This window comes from Geotrypetes seraphini, chromosome 3 (genome assembly GCF_902459505.1).
Source record: "Geotrypetes seraphini chromosome 3, aGeoSer1.1, whole genome shotgun sequence".
Lineage (NCBI taxonomy): Eukaryota > Metazoa > Chordata > Amphibia > Gymnophiona > Dermophiidae > Geotrypetes > Geotrypetes seraphini.
Window position 1 is genome coordinate 283,813,609 of NC_047086.1, and position 15,730 is coordinate 283,829,338.

Here is a 15,730-nt window from a genome sequence, read left to right on the forward strand (position 1 = left end):
TTTGCTGAACGAGATCTCCCCGCCCTCTCTTCCTCCCTGCTCCCCACCCTCCCATCTATTTATTTCACTCTAACGCTGTCAATACTGTAGTAGCGGCTCTACTATGGCCATTGCCCGGCAGGACGGGGCAGATTCCTGGGCATAGAGCGGCTTTACTGCAAGGTGACCCTGGCACTGCAGAAGCCCTGGCGCTGTCCGACGCCCTCGGTGCTGAAACGGCATCCCCAGACATGCCTTAAGGAAAGGACCGGAGCCAACGGGCTAAGGGGGTGTGTGCGGTGCACGGATCGTATGAGTCGCAGGAAAGGCACTCACGGCAGTATTATTTTGTTCCTTATTCGGATCGTTGCCCTTTCGTCGCGTTTCGTCGAGCGGCCATGGAGGAAGAGTTGAAGTGCCCAGTGTGCGGCTGCCTCTTTCGGGAGCCGGTCATCCTGCCCTGCTCGCACAACGTCTGCCTCCCGTGCGCCCGCACCATCGCGCTGCAGACGCCGGACGCCGAGCACTTGCCCCCCGCTGCCCGCCCCCTGCTGCCGCCGCCGGGCGACTCCGACTACGCCGACCCCACCGACAAACTGAGCCTGCACAGCGAGACGGACAGCGGCTACGGCTCCTACACGCCCAGCCTCAAGTCGCCCAACGGCGTGCGGGTGCTGCCGCCCGCCCCCGCCGCCTCCCGCCTCCCCGGCTCCTCGTCCTCGGTCACTTGCCCGCAGTGCCATCGCAGCGCGTCGCTGGACGAGCGCGGCTTGCGCGGCTTTCCGCGCAACCGGCTGCTGGAGGCCATAGTGCAACGCTACGCCCAGGGCCGATCCGCCGCCGCCGTCGTCGCCCGCTGCCAGCTCTGCGACAGCAGCCACCCGGCGGCGGCGGCCGTGCTGTGCGAGCAGTGCGACGTCCTCTACTGCGCCGCCTGCCAGAGGAAGTGCCACCCGCTCCGCGGACCCTTCGCCAAGCACCGCCTCGTCCCTCCCGCCGCGAGCCCGGCGGGCGGCGCCAAGGCCGAGGAGCGCGCGGCGGCCGCCGCTCCTCCCCGCAGGATCCCCACGTGCTCGGAGCACGAGCTGGAGAACTACAGCATGTACTGCCTGAATTGTAAGAGCCCCGTCTGCTTCCAGTGCCTGCAAGAGGGCAAGCACGCGCAGCACGAGGTCAAGGCCCTGGGCGTCATGTGGAAGCAGCACAAGGTGAGTGCCCTTCCAAAACTAGGACAACAACTCCGGTCTTAAGATGATAAGATTTGTTATAGAATTTTTGCTGTACTTCGAAATCTTCCCCAAATACAGACAATTAAACAGATCAAACATTGAACAAGTCGTGCACAACTTCGATACCCCATACCTAGAAATTAGTATTGGTCCTACCTGTGGACTTGTTACTATTTGATCTCCAAAGTGTGCATGTTCTTGATCTCAGATTAGATAACCGGTGCAACTTTAGTTCTAAAATCTTGTTTTGTTGAGGGAGAGGGGATTTGGTCTTCATTTTCCCTTGTCACATTCAATCTTAAATTCACATAATCAAGTTATTGTAGCCACATGCCTCCAGGAGGGGGTGGGGACGAGGCAGCATGCAGCAGTGTGGTTCCTTTTAGAACCCCAATCTTGTGCTCCAAATCAGGGCTAGTGAGTGTCACTGTTGATGATGACTGGGACTCCTATGAACAATCTTTTGTTTTAATCTTGATCTGGTAACCCTGTTGAATTTAGGTGAAATTTCAACTGAGTGTATTGATTGATTAGAATTTATTAACTGCCTTTATGAAAAAATTCATCCAAAGTGGTGTACAACACCTATAACTTATTATAATAATAACTTTATTCTTCTATACACATCATAACAATAGCAAAATGACCAAACATCAGCCTAACACACTTCATAAATAAGGTGAATGCACAGACAGGCATGATAACATTAACTTCTGTTTTTTTCTGTAAGCCCATTGTATACTTTCTCAAGTCTGTTTCTCTGGTTGCCTCTTTAATAAAACTGATATTAAAGAACAAACAAACCATGATACAGTATCAGAAATGTGCCCATTAAGAAGCAGAGCTCTGCTGCTGAAGCCAACAGCGCAAACCCCATGACACAACAGCACAGATACCTAGCTAACCAATGCTGAAAGCAAATGACATTCAAATTGAAAGGGGAGAAACGTGTCTGGCACATGAGCTCAAAAGTTTCATGGTAAGTGCACATCGGGAAGAATAATCAAAATCATAGTTACCTTGTGCTAAGGTCCACTTTAGGAGTCAGCACCCAAGAAAAAGATCTGAGGTTGTAGATACTACACTGAAATCTTCTGCTCACTGTGCAACTGCAGCAAAAAAAACCAAACAAACAGGATGCTAGGAATTATTAGGAAAGGGATGGCAAATAAGACCGAGAATATTACAATGCCTCTGTATTGCTCTATGGTGCGTCCTCAACAAGAGTGGTCACCGTATTTCAAAAAAGATATAGTGGAATTTGAAGAATTTCAAAGAAGAGCAATCAAAATGATTAAGGGGATGGAACTTCCCTCCTCTGAGGAAAGACTAAAGAGGTTGAGGCTCTTCAAGCTTGGAAAAGAGACAGTTAAGGAGAGATATGATTGAGGTCTACAAAATCCTGAGTGGTATAGAACGAATAAAAGTGAATCGATTTTTCACCCTTTCAAAAAGTACAAAAACCAGGGGACACTAAATAAGATTACATGAGAATAGTTTCAAGTTTATTGTATTTGATATACTGCTTATTGAAGCCTAAGCGGTTTCCATACAAATTTTTACAAAAATATTAAATAGGGGAAGATGAACAAGGATTATTAAAAAAACACGGACAGACATGCTTGATACTTTTAAAACAAATAGGAGGACATATTTTTTTCTCAAAGAATAGTTAAGCTCTTCATTACCAAAAGATGTGGTTAGAGCAGTTAGCAAAGCAGGGTTTAAGAAAGATTTGGACAAGTTCCTGGAGGAAAAGTCCATAGACTGCTATTGAGACAGACATAGGAGAAACCACTGCTTGCCCTGGGATCAGTAGCATGGAATGTTGTTACTATGTGTGTTTCTGCCATGTACTGTGACCTGGGTTAGCTACTGTTAGAAATAGGAAACTGGTCTGACCCAGTATGGCTGTTCTTATGTTCACCACATAGTTATTGCTGAACAGAGAGTTTCTGTTTCAGAATTTTATGTGTATTTCCATTTTCAATTGGCTGAATGTTTCCAGTGTTGGATCCCTGATGAAGGCCATCATATAGGCTGAAACATGGATCATATAGGGTCTTCTGTTTGTGTTCATCGCTACTTCCCATTCTACTGCTGCACTACTTGCCAGCTAGCTTGGCACATTGGATTTACTGTGGCCGCTCATTGTTATTGCCAAATATACCAGCACAAACCATTATTGTACAGCTTGCCAGCTAAAATGTGATATTTTGGACTATTTACTGCTGCTGTTCATTTCTGACCTAAGACCAGAGGGTGATATGGAAGAGATAAGTGATATGCACTAACACTGCCGTGTACTGAGTTGCTGTCTCCTGCCTTGCCTTGTCCTGAAACAACTGCTAATGTCAGTTCAGACTGCTGACAAATTGTGGCCTGAAGCAGATGGCAGGTCTACCTGTGGGTGAACCCAAAAGGGATAACTCCTTTGGGAGCTGTGAAGGGTACCCTGTTTTTTTTTGTGTGTGTGAATGTGATTGTTTCTAATTAACACTCCTCCACTACCACCTTTTACAAAGCCACGCTTGCGACTGCTGCTGCGGTAACTACCCCGTAGCCCATAGGGATATAAAGAGCTTTGGGTCTTTTGCTGCGTGTCAGCTGTTTGCACAGCTTTGTAAGGGAGGGGGTAAAATCAGTTGTAACTCATAATTTATTGTAAGCTGTTATGAGTTCAGGGTTTGGATAGTCAACAAGATTAGTTTGTCTTTACCTGTACCTTTTTGGTTGTTTGATTATTCCATCATTCAAGTTTTCGTTGTAGGCCTGTGCTTTAATTTTGCTATTTTTCCTTGTATATTGTTATCAATTGATATAATTGTATTTCCATTTTCAATTGGCTGGATGTTTCCAGTGTTGGATCCCTGATGAAGGCCATCATATAGGCTGAAACATGGATCATGTAGGGTCTAAAACTCTAAAACCCTAAACGGAGACAGCCCATCCTACCTGAACAACCGCCTCATCCAAGCATCCACTACCAGACACAGAAAAACGCACTCCCCTTTCATACCTCCCCCGATCAAAGAAGTAAAACGATCAAAACTACACGACGGCCTCCTAGCCACTCAAGCCGCAAGACTGGACAACCAGATCTCCATCCTTCTGACGACCACCCCAGACTACAAGACATTCAGAAAATAAATAAAAATAATACTTTTCAAGAAATTCCTGAAGCAGCCATAACATCACGTACTCTTAATAACTCTAAAATTGACAATTGATCTACTCTTTACTTCACTAGTAACAACAATTGTGCTTCCATTGTTACCCTCTTTAATTCTTTTGTAAACCGCCTTACCCTTAACAACCCGAGAAATGTTAAAAGATCTACTACTTACCTCTCTAGTTAATCAATAGTTCTCCCATTGTAACCTCCATTTTATTAATCTTTTGTAAGCCGCCTTGAACTGCAAGGTAATGGCGGAATAGAAATCCCTAATGTAATGTAATGTAATATATTGTATACTCAGACTAATAATACAAGTCACCTAAAATATAAACAATATTAATGGTCAGATGCTATCTTTAATATATTACCTTAGACTGTATTCACAATTTGATAACTTTATGAAGCATATATAAATCTTTATAGCATGTATAATTCCCCCTCCCCCTTTTGCTACATAGAAAACTCTGTAGAGTTCAACATGTTACAAACCCCTCCTTTTACAAAACCGTGGAAGCATTTTTTAGCGCAGGATGGCGTGCTGAATGCTCTGTGCTGCTCCTGACACTCTTGTACAATTCCTATGAGCATCGGGAGCAGCACAGAGTATTCAGCACGCCAGCCTGCGCTAAAAAATGCTTCCACGGTTTTGTAAAAAGGGGGGTTTGTAACATATTGAACTCTAAAGAATTCTTCTATGTAGCAATATGCTGCTGCCTAGAACTCTGATTAATGAGGATTCGGCAGGATATACTCGTAAGATTGCACATAACATGTACAGTATTTAAATTTGTTTTATTATTTATGTTACTTTTCTCCTCCGCTCATGAGTGTATAAATTCAGGTAGTGAACCTATGCATATTTAATATGTCAGTATAACCCCGCCCTCCCCCCTTTTACTAAGCTATGGTAGAGGTTTCTACCGTGGCCCAGAGCACTTAAATGCTCTGACACTGCTTTGACGCTCACAGAATTCCAGTGAGCATCAGAGCATTTAGCGTTGCAGGCCACGGTACAAACATCTACCGTAGCTCAGTAAAAGAGGGCCCACATTTGTAATCACAAATTTTTCTTTCTGAGGCAGGCATCCAATGCAATATTTGATTTGATTTATTATTTTATATACCACCCATTATACTAGGTTTGCAATAAAAATAGTCACCCCTGGTTTAGGGCCTGCATAAGAAAATGTCCTATTTCTTAGAGATATTAGCTATATCAATTGAAAAGAATGAAGTGTTCTGTCATGACTGAGTTCAGCTAACTTCTGATGTAGCCTGGTTGTATGAGGGGCCGCTGAAAAGTTCTCAACCCACCCAAGAGAATGATGTGGAGCCATGAAACTTATTCCACACTTTTCTTGACACTTTTTGTTTAATTTCATATCATTGAAATTAAAAGTGTCAAGAAAAGCATGGAATAACTTGTAAGTTTCATGGCTCCATATCATTTTCATCTTGGGTGGGCTGAGAACTTTTCAGCAGCCCCTTGAAAATGAAATGCTTTAAATATGAGGCAAGATAGTTTAAATCTAATTCTCTCAGAAATAGGCAGTCAAAGCAGTTCTTTAAGTATCCTAATACTTTTCCTTCCCTATGCTGAGATGTATCCGTCAGAGCTAAATTGTCATAGAGGTCTGTCAGAGCCAGAAGCTACAAGTGGCGCAGACCTCAGATTTTTTTTTTTTTTTACAATATTTCATTATTGAGCAAACCAGTACATACAGAACAAAACAGAGTAAATGGACATCCATCAATCCAGAAAAAACCGCCCTACCAGGCATACAGAGAGCAAAGGTCATAAACACAACCAAGATCAGATGTCTCAGGATCAAGAGGTGCTCAATACAATTTTTCATGTAAAACCCTCTGAAAACCCCCCCAGGACAGATCGTAACACCCCAATACTATAACATACATTAGAATACACCGTAGAAAACCGGATCCAAACCAACCCCCCACCCACCCCTACTCCCGACCTGTGAAATATATAGATATACGAAATACACAAAATGGGGAGGAAAACTAGGTCAAAAAGGGAAGAAGAAGAGGAAAAAATAAAGAGAAAGAGAAATGAACCCCATAAGAGAATCCAAGTAAGAATGAGTCCGAAGAGGGATAGTACAGAAGAGGACAGAAGACCCCAGTAGATGCTAACAGTTCAATAGTAGACTCCTCTCGCGATGGGGAAAGGGACAGCCAGTACTCCTCCCATACATCCTGAAATCGAGACCACCTTCGTTCATCTCGAGTGCCCGCAGCCCGTCTTTCCAAGAGAGCTAAGTCATAAAGAGACTCCTGCCAGCGAGAGAAAGAGGGAGCATGCGGCTCTCGCCAAAAAGTCAAAATGGCTTTCTTAGCCAGCAAAAGGGCCTTAGAAATCATCTGCCACTGCCCAACAGTGCAACCATGAAGCTCCGCCTCCTGGTAAAAAAGACCTCAGATTTTTAAGGACGTGCGGTTTTAGATCCGCAAGGTCCATCAGGTCCGTGAGGTCCGCGTTTTATCCCTTCCCAGTTCAGCCTAATGATGACAAAGGCATAAACCAATTTTATAAAATTTTCCTTTGTCAAGAGTGAGCATAGTTGTCAAATAAGTCAAAGTTGGAAATAGCAAGATCTGACAACTGCATTGACTTGTTTGTCGAACTTCAATATATTTTTGTCTTCTCCCAATGTTAAAACACATTCACAATTTAGAAATGATAAGTAAATTAAACATCTCTTTATCACGACTCTCCACATATCAATTTGTTCCACATATCTACAACCATAGGACTCTCAGGGACCCCTGAAGAAGACTTTTTGTTGAAACACGGACAGTGTTGGGTTCCATGCCTTCAGCGGACTAGGTCCTTTAGGTTTTTTATGTGGATTATTTTATTCTCATGTGGATTATTTTATCTTTCAGTGGATTATATTATTGTACTTTTGAATTTTGACTTTTTAAATAAAGTCCATTTTAGGAACATCATCACTCCACAGTGGTTTGTTTGTTTTTTTTGTTTCTCCTGTTTTTTTCTCTGTGGATTTCCTGAGGTCATTTTTCTTTGCTTTGGCTTAATTGTATCAGAACATTAGGATAATTTTAGGCGTTGGTATGGCAAAGAACGTTCTTGGCACTATTTATATACTGGAGTTCATGATAAGATTTTTGGTTTCCGCTCATCTCGCAACCTGGTTTCTTTCTTTCTTTTTTTGGGGGGAGGGAAGGGTGGTTGGTGGGGGGTTGGGGGTTTTTGTTTTGCTGAAAAGCGCTGTTGCTTGTTTGCTGTTTATTGGTGGTTCAAAAAATTGATTTAAACATAAATACTGAAGTTATACCAATCAGCACAATCCATCATATTGAAAAAACTTGTCCGAAAAGCAGTATAGAATGTCCATCTACTTTTAGCATATTTAGGCAAAAGTTCTGAAGTGGGTTTTTTTAATGGTTTTACTTGCAAAACACTTTCCAAAAAAAAAAAAAATAGATTTTGCTTTGTATGTACATTATCACATCAACTATTCAGCTGAAGAGGACCAAGGGCCCGATATTCATTTGGCGGCAATCAGCCTTTTGCCAACTGCTGCCAGTATTAAACCAAGGTATTCAATGCTAGGCCATGTCCAGGCATCAGCATTGAATTTCCAGGTTTATAGAGCAGGCTAACACCTAGCTGGTTAACCCCCTCCTTTACAAAGCCGCGCTAGCGTTTTTTAGCGCCAGCTACAGAGGTAACAGCTCAGACACTCAAAGGAATTCTATGAGCATCAAAGCTGTTACTGTGGCGGCTGGTGCTAAAACACTAGCGCGGCTTTGTAAAGGAGGGGGTAAGTGTGATATTCAGAACTTAACTGGCTATGGGTTACTGCATAACACCCCCTCCCCATTTTATTAAGCTGTAGTAGAGGTTTCTACCGCGGCCCAGAGTGCTAAATGCTCTGACACTGCTCTGATCCTCATAGAATTCCGATGAGCATCATAGTAACATAGTAGATGACGGCAGATAAAGACCTGAATGGTCCATCCAGTCTGCCCAACCTGATTCAATTTAAATTTTTTTTTTTCTTCTTCTTAGCTATTTCTGGGCGAGAATCCAAAGCTTTACCCGGTACTATGCTTGGGTTCCAACTGCCGAAATCTCTGTTAAGACTTACTCCAGCCCATCTACACCCTCCCAGCCATTGAAGCCCTCCCCAGCCCATCCTCCACCAAATGGCCAAATACAGACACAGACCGTGCAAGTCTACCCAGTAACTGGCCTAGTTCAATATTTAATATTATTTTCTGATTCTAAATCTTCTGTGTTCATCCCATGCTTCTTTGAACTCAGTCACAGTTTTACTCTCCACCACCTCTCTCGGGAGCGCATTCCAGGCATCCACTACCCTCTCCGTAAAGTAGAATTTCCTAACATTGCCTCTGAATCTACCACCCCTCAACCTCAAATTATGTCCTCTGGTTTTACCATTTTCCTTTCTCTGGAAAAGATTTTTTTCTACGTTAATACCCTTCAAGTATTTGAACATCTGAATCATATCTCCCCTGTCTCTCCTTTCCTCTAGGGTATACATATTCAGGGCTTCCAGTCTCTCCTCATACGTCTTCTGGCGCAAGCCTCCTATCATTTTCGTCGCCCTCCTCTGGACCGCCTCAAGTCTTCTTACGTCTTTCGCCAGATATGGTCTCCAAAACTGAACACAATACTCCAAGTGGGGCCTCACCAATGACCTGTACAGGGGCATCAACACCTTCTTCCTTCTACTGACTACGCCTCTCTTTATAAGCCACTGCCTTGTCACACTGTTTTTTCGCCTTTAGATCTTCGGACACTATAACCCCAAGGTCCCTCTCCCCGTCCGTGCATATCAGCTTCTCTCCTCCCAGCATATACGGTTCCTTCCTATTATTAATCCCCAAATGCATTACTCTGCATTTCTTTGCATTGAATTTTAGTTGCCAGGCATTAGACCATTCCTCTAACTTTTGCAGATCCTTTTTCATATTTTCCACTCCCTCAGAGCAGTGTCAGAGCATTAGCGCCCCCCGCACTGCGATAGAAACCTCTACCGAGCCTTAGTAAAAGAGGGCCAAAGATAGCACTGATCTCTATGCAGTTCTGTTTAGGTGGTTAACCTGGCTGGTTATATGCTGAATATTGGCACTTAACCAGCCAAGTGCCAACTCTACTTCCAGAATGCCCCCTATATAGTCCGTTTTCAGTTTGGCGCTGACTAGTTATTTTCAGTTCCAAAATCCAAAAGATGTAATTTAAATCTTCCTTTTCTTAGAGGCAATAAATTCACTCTATCCACAAAAACACCTCAAGAAATTTCCAATTAAACAGCCAACTAAAAATAGCTGGCCTTTACGTATTTTTTGAGCCTCAGCCCCACCACTCTACAGCATCAATAAGCTTTCATAACAGTGAGCTTTACATGGTAAAATCGTCACTAGCTCATAAATTTTTTTTATCTTCCTATTAGTTCATATATTAAATTCATATACTATATATTATTTATCATTAATTCATTTTTCAATATTAAATTTTCTTTAAAGTGCCCAGTGTTCAATAATTTAATTTAATTTAATTTGAATAAATACATTTTTGAAAAAATATATATATATACTGTATATCCCATATCAGTTAAGTCATAGACTTATTCCAGCTTAATGTTAAGCACAGTTTGGGAGGGTTGGACTTAGCATGTTTCGCGTCCTGCTTTGTCAAGGGTCCTCCCTATAAAACAAAAATTCTCCATCAGTATTTATAAAACTATCAACATCTTTCCAAACCTAACACTAAGCACCCATTAAATTCTAAACTGATCTTATTGTCTCTACTTCTTCTTCTTCTTCTAGCGTCAGCCACCCCACCAAAAGATTTTCAAGGAAAAGATGGCCGCGGTGTCTTCCTATTGACTAATACATGATATCCTGTTTTATGGCAAGGTTCAAAAAATAATAAAAAAGTAAAGGCCAGCAATTTTTAGTTGGCTGCTTAATTGGAAATTTATTGAGGTGTTTTTGTAGTTATTTTCAGTGGCACTAGCTGATTAAGTGCTGCTGAAAATTGGCGGTTAACTCCAAACAGGCAATTTAACCCTACAGGAGCCATTTCTGTCCAGTTAAATCTCTTTGAATATTGACTCAGACATTTCTAAAATTTGGGGCCAGGGATCATGTAACCTTTGACCTGGTAACTTGATGTCCAGACAAAAGTTATCATATATGTTTAAAAATTTGAGGGTGTGGAGGGGATTCTGTGGTGGGATTAAAAGGACTATATTCAATAAATGATATCCAAATTTGAGTGCCCCAAAAATTTGTGCTGAGCACAATTCTCTAAATGGAACTCCACATTGGGCACTATTTATAGAATAGGGCATAACATCAAGATCCATGCCTAAATTTCAGAAGCAAGGATTTATACTAACTGAAAACAGATGTAAATCTTGACATGTAACTTAGTTGCGGATCCCCTGAATTCTATAATACTGCATGTATGTTCAATGAATGCAAAACAACAGAAGGTTCCACAAAGGAAATGAAGCAGCAAAACAACAAAAAGATTGTGGAACAGAAGTTTGGATGTACCAGTTTGTAGATTAATAAAGTGTCCAAATAATTTAAAAGCAATAATCTTCACAAAGGGTGAATACAGTCACAAGCGACCTACATATAGAACTCAAATAATATATAAAATAAAAAAACACCCACTCTGAAGCCCCCCAATATCTCTCTTCACTTATCTCCCCCTATGCTCCCCCCCATGATCTTCGCTCATTGGGCAAGCCCCTCTTATCTGTACCCTTCTTTTCCACCGCCAACTCCATACTCCGCCCTTTCTTTCTTGCAGCACTGTATGCCTGGAACAGGCTGCCTGAATCAATACGAGGTAATCCATCCCTGGCAGTGTTCAAATCCAAGCTAAAGGCCCACTTTTTTGAAACTGCTTTCAGCTCTTAACTCCCACTCACTGCTGTCAGATACCTAGACCCACTGTATCATTCCTCTACCATAATCTCCCCAACCCTGTAATGTCCTGTCTAAATTAGATTGTAAGCTCTTCTGTCTATTGTATGTTAAAATGTACAGCGCTGCGTATACCTTTTCAACGCTATAGAAATAATAAATAGTAGTAGTAGTATTAATTAAATTGTCTGTGCAAATTGGACAGCCACCCAAATTTGCACACCCAATTTTGAGCACTATATAAAGAATGGGAGGGGTTAACGCCAATATTTTGCAAGTCTGCTTAGTTTTACATTTCACGTTTCAGTTTTAGTACCAAAATGAATAGTCTAGCACCATAAAGATAAGTAGTTTTGATGATTGATACGGCTGGGGTGTGTGACATATAATTATATTGCAAGTTTTACCCATTTATGGAGTATTATTGATAGCAACAGTGGTGGAGGAAGACCAGTGATTATAATATTGTTCACATTGGCTGAATGGCCCATTTGGCCGGATTGTAACATGAACAAATTGTTTGAGATCTTTTCTCCTTTCCACTTATTGTGAATAATCCAACATCTGAAACATGTTGAGACAGCAGTGTTTACATATGTCATATGACCAAATAATATAACATGATATTGAGTTGAATTCCATTCTTTGTTTTGGTGTTTTATCTACAATCATAATTGAGGCTTTCAGAACATCTAGTGCCTTGTCCTTCATCTGCTAGTGTATGGATGATGATATATGACTTGTATCAAATATAGCTGCCACCATATCAAGTATAGTACCAGCCACCTCTGAGCATCCTCTACTCCTCTGAGTAGAGGAGTAACCTAATGTTTAGTGTCGCAGACTGACAACCTGGGGAACTGTGCTTGATTCTCACTGCAGCTCTTTGTAGGACTAGGGGAGAAGATGTAAAACAAATGAGAGAAAACATTTCTTCACTCAAAGTGTAATTAAATTCTGGAATTATTTGCCGGAGAATGTGGTTAAAGCAGTTAGTTTAGCAGGGTTTAAAAAAGGTTTAGATAATTTCCTAAAACAAAAGTCCATAAGCCATTATTAAGATGGACATGGGGAAATCCACTGCTTATTTCTAGGATAAGCAGTAAAAAAGTTGTTTTACTCTTTGGGATCTTGCCAGGTACTTGTGACCTGAGTTGGCCACTGTTGGAAACAGGATACTGGGCTTGATGAATCTGCAGTCTGTCCAAGTTTTGCAGCTCTTATGTTCTTATGCAACTCTGAGTAATTCATTTAATCCTCCATTGGCCCCAGGTATAAAATAAGCACCTTTATTTAATATACAATATAGTGATTTTAACCACAGAAAGGTGATATATCAGATCCCATCCTCTTTCCCTAGTCAATCTACCCATCATCTCTTAATACAGTGTGTTGCAAACTTTTTAAGCTGCTTGCACACTAATCTCGGGGCTGCAGCTGGAGGGTACCCAGAAATGTGTGGACATCGACGTCTGCGCATGCATGGATGTCCTCCAGCTGCAGCCCTGAGCCTTCTAATACCGCTGGTGATGGTGGTGCTGGCGCTGCAGAAGGACAGGTGAGGAGAAGGAGCCATGAGAGGCATGTCCTGTAAGCATTCAGCCAGTGCCAGCATCTCGGGGCACACCTGGAATCCTCCGGGGCATACTAGTGTGCTGTGGCATACTAGTGTGCTGTCTTAATAAGTTTCAGAGTTACAGATCCCTTATTGGCCCTTATTGGCTGATAATGAAACTGACAGACTAGGAGATGGCTATGGTAGAGAAAGATTTATTTACAAAGCAAGTTAGAATAATAGTATGTAGAAGGAAAGTTTCCAATACTTCTCTACCAATCCTACACGAATGCCGACAATAAACAAAAGTAAGCACAACACCCTTGATTTAAACACACACTTTAATGCTATTTATTTATTTTTTAAAATTTCTTGTCCGCTTTAAATCAAAGCGGATTACAATAAAACATTCAAACTCAAATATAACACACATAGGAGTGTGTTTAGATCATTGTTTAACAAGGGAAAATCAAATATTGAAAACAATCAAGGTTGGCTATATGCAATTTCAAATGCTCTATAGATTGAAGTCACTATTACCAGCATTTGATTTTCATACTGCGGTTCAAGCATTGATCCTGAATAGAGTGGATTATTGCAATTCACTCTATTTGGGAGTTGCGAAAGGGAAGTTGAGAGCTTTGCAGTTACTTATCAACTCTGCTGAAAGATTAATCACAAGGGTTTCAAGGAGCACTTATATAACTCCTGTGTTGAAAAAAATTGCATTGGTTACCCATGCAACAAAGAGTGCAATTTAAGATTCTTGCGATTATCCATCAGACATTGTATCATGCTTCTCCTAAGATTGTACAAGAATTCTTTGAAATTTATAAACCGAGAAGAGAGCTTAGATCTATAAATGGGATGAAATTAAGTTTGGAGGGAAGAATATCGATTATGCATGTTAGGATTGGAGCATCAATGATGTCTGTGGCTGGTGTAGAACTGTGGAATGCCCTGCCTGGTACTCTGCGATTCTGTATTGGAAGAATAAATTTTAAGAAAATGCTAAAAACACAATTATTTGCTAATGCCTTTCTATGCTAATGCTTATTCCACCTGAAAATATTTTCTTCAGAATGCGCTGACAGTAAGGTATGATTTAAAGCTAGTTTGCATTCTTGAATTGTTGGAATTTGACTTGTTTTGCCTGTATATGTGGATCGGTTTTGTTACCTACCTTGAAATAGATCGTTTGATCTAATACATTTTTGCTTTCTTAATTATTGAAATTTGATTTGACTTGGTATATTGATATTTTATATTGGGGGGATATTAATGATGTTGTCTAGTTATGTCTATGTTATACGTCCTCATTAAGGACTGGATAATCAAAGAACAACTAGGCTACCTATTCCTAGCTGAAACCTGGTTAACATCTGAATCAGATCCTTGCATAACAGAATTCTGCCCTAAGGGATACAAAGTAGAGCTTATCTGCAGAGAAAAAAAGCGAGGGGGAGGATTGGCAATTCTAGCCAAAAACAATCTCAACATAAAGGTCCTAGACAAACACATGACACCCAGTCTAGATCTACTAGCCTGCCAACTATCTGGCGATACACTCAAAGACACCATAACCTGTATTCTCTGCTATATAGCACCAGGAAAATGGAGCACTACAAAACACATGCTTGAAGACTTCATCTTCCAGAATTCACTAACATCAACTTACAACCTACTACTAGGAGACATTAACCTCCACCTCGAAGACCATACCTCCAATCAAACAGAAAGCCTACTCGTCTACCTCAAAACGCTATCCTACCAAATACTCAACCCCCAACCCACTCACGAAAAAGGCCATCAACTAGATATTGCTGCATTCATGACCCAACAACCTCAAACACCTGAAATCCACATCTCAAACGGATCCTGGATTCCCTCCCTCTGGTCAGACCATTATAAATACACCTTCAACATCAACTGGGCTCAATGCAATTATAAACACAAACCCCACAAATCCCCCATCAAAACCCATCCAAAAATCGAACCAACCACTTTCTGGGACAAAGCAGATCTCGCAATCGACTCCATAGACCCCAAAGAATTCATACCACAATGGCAAACATTAAGCGAAACAATCCTAAATGAGCTAGCTCCAATAAAATCAAAACACAAAATCTGCAGACAATCAGACAAATGGTTCGACGCTGAACTGCTCCAACTCAAAAGGCACTGCAGACAAATGGAAAGAAACTGGAAAAAAAGAACCAAGAACAATCCAAAATAGTATGGAGAAGTCTAATCAAACAATACAAGACCAAACTCAAAGAAAAAAGAAAAGATTACTACTCCAAGCTGGTAGGCATGGAGTCCATAGACTCAAAAAAACTTTTCAATCTAGTAAAAAACCTCACCAACCTTACCTAGCAGCACAAGGAAAGCACCCTCCAACAGCCACTCAACTCGCAGACCACTTCAAAAACAAGATTACAACAATCAGGACTATCTTCAATAACACACATGCCCTCCTCGACGAGATAACAACAAATCCCCCAATAGGAGAAGCCATTGCAGCAGACAGGACCTGGACCGAATTCCCTGCGGTAAACTGGACAGACATGAATCGACTCTACAAAAAATACAGTCATGCCTCATGTGACCTGAACTATTGTCCCGCGTATCTAATAACCAATGCCACCCCCAAATTTAGGGCCAACCTCATGCAATGGATCCAAATTACACTCACTGAAGGTCAATTCCCGCAGCACCTAGGAGAAATCATAATCACTCCAATTGTGAAGGACCACAAAGGCCTTATAGATAACCCCACTAACTATAGACCCATCGCCTCAATACCAATATATGTCAAACTTATAGAAGGACTAG

At 41.5% G+C, this 15,730-nt stretch overlaps 1 protein-coding gene across 1 annotated transcript in view; it reads left to right on the forward strand.

Annotated features, from left to right (window-relative positions):
- Nucleotides 1–377: 377 nt before the first annotated feature.
- TRIM67 (tripartite motif containing 67) overlaps nucleotides 378–15,730 on the forward strand; it is a 147,484-nt gene continuing 132,131 nt past the window's right edge. The window contains exon 1 of the mRNA XM_033935520.1: nucleotides 378–1,187. Within this exon, the coding sequence (XP_033791411.1) occupies nucleotides 378–1,187 (810 nt within the window). The remainder of the gene's footprint in view (nucleotides 1,188–15,730) is intronic.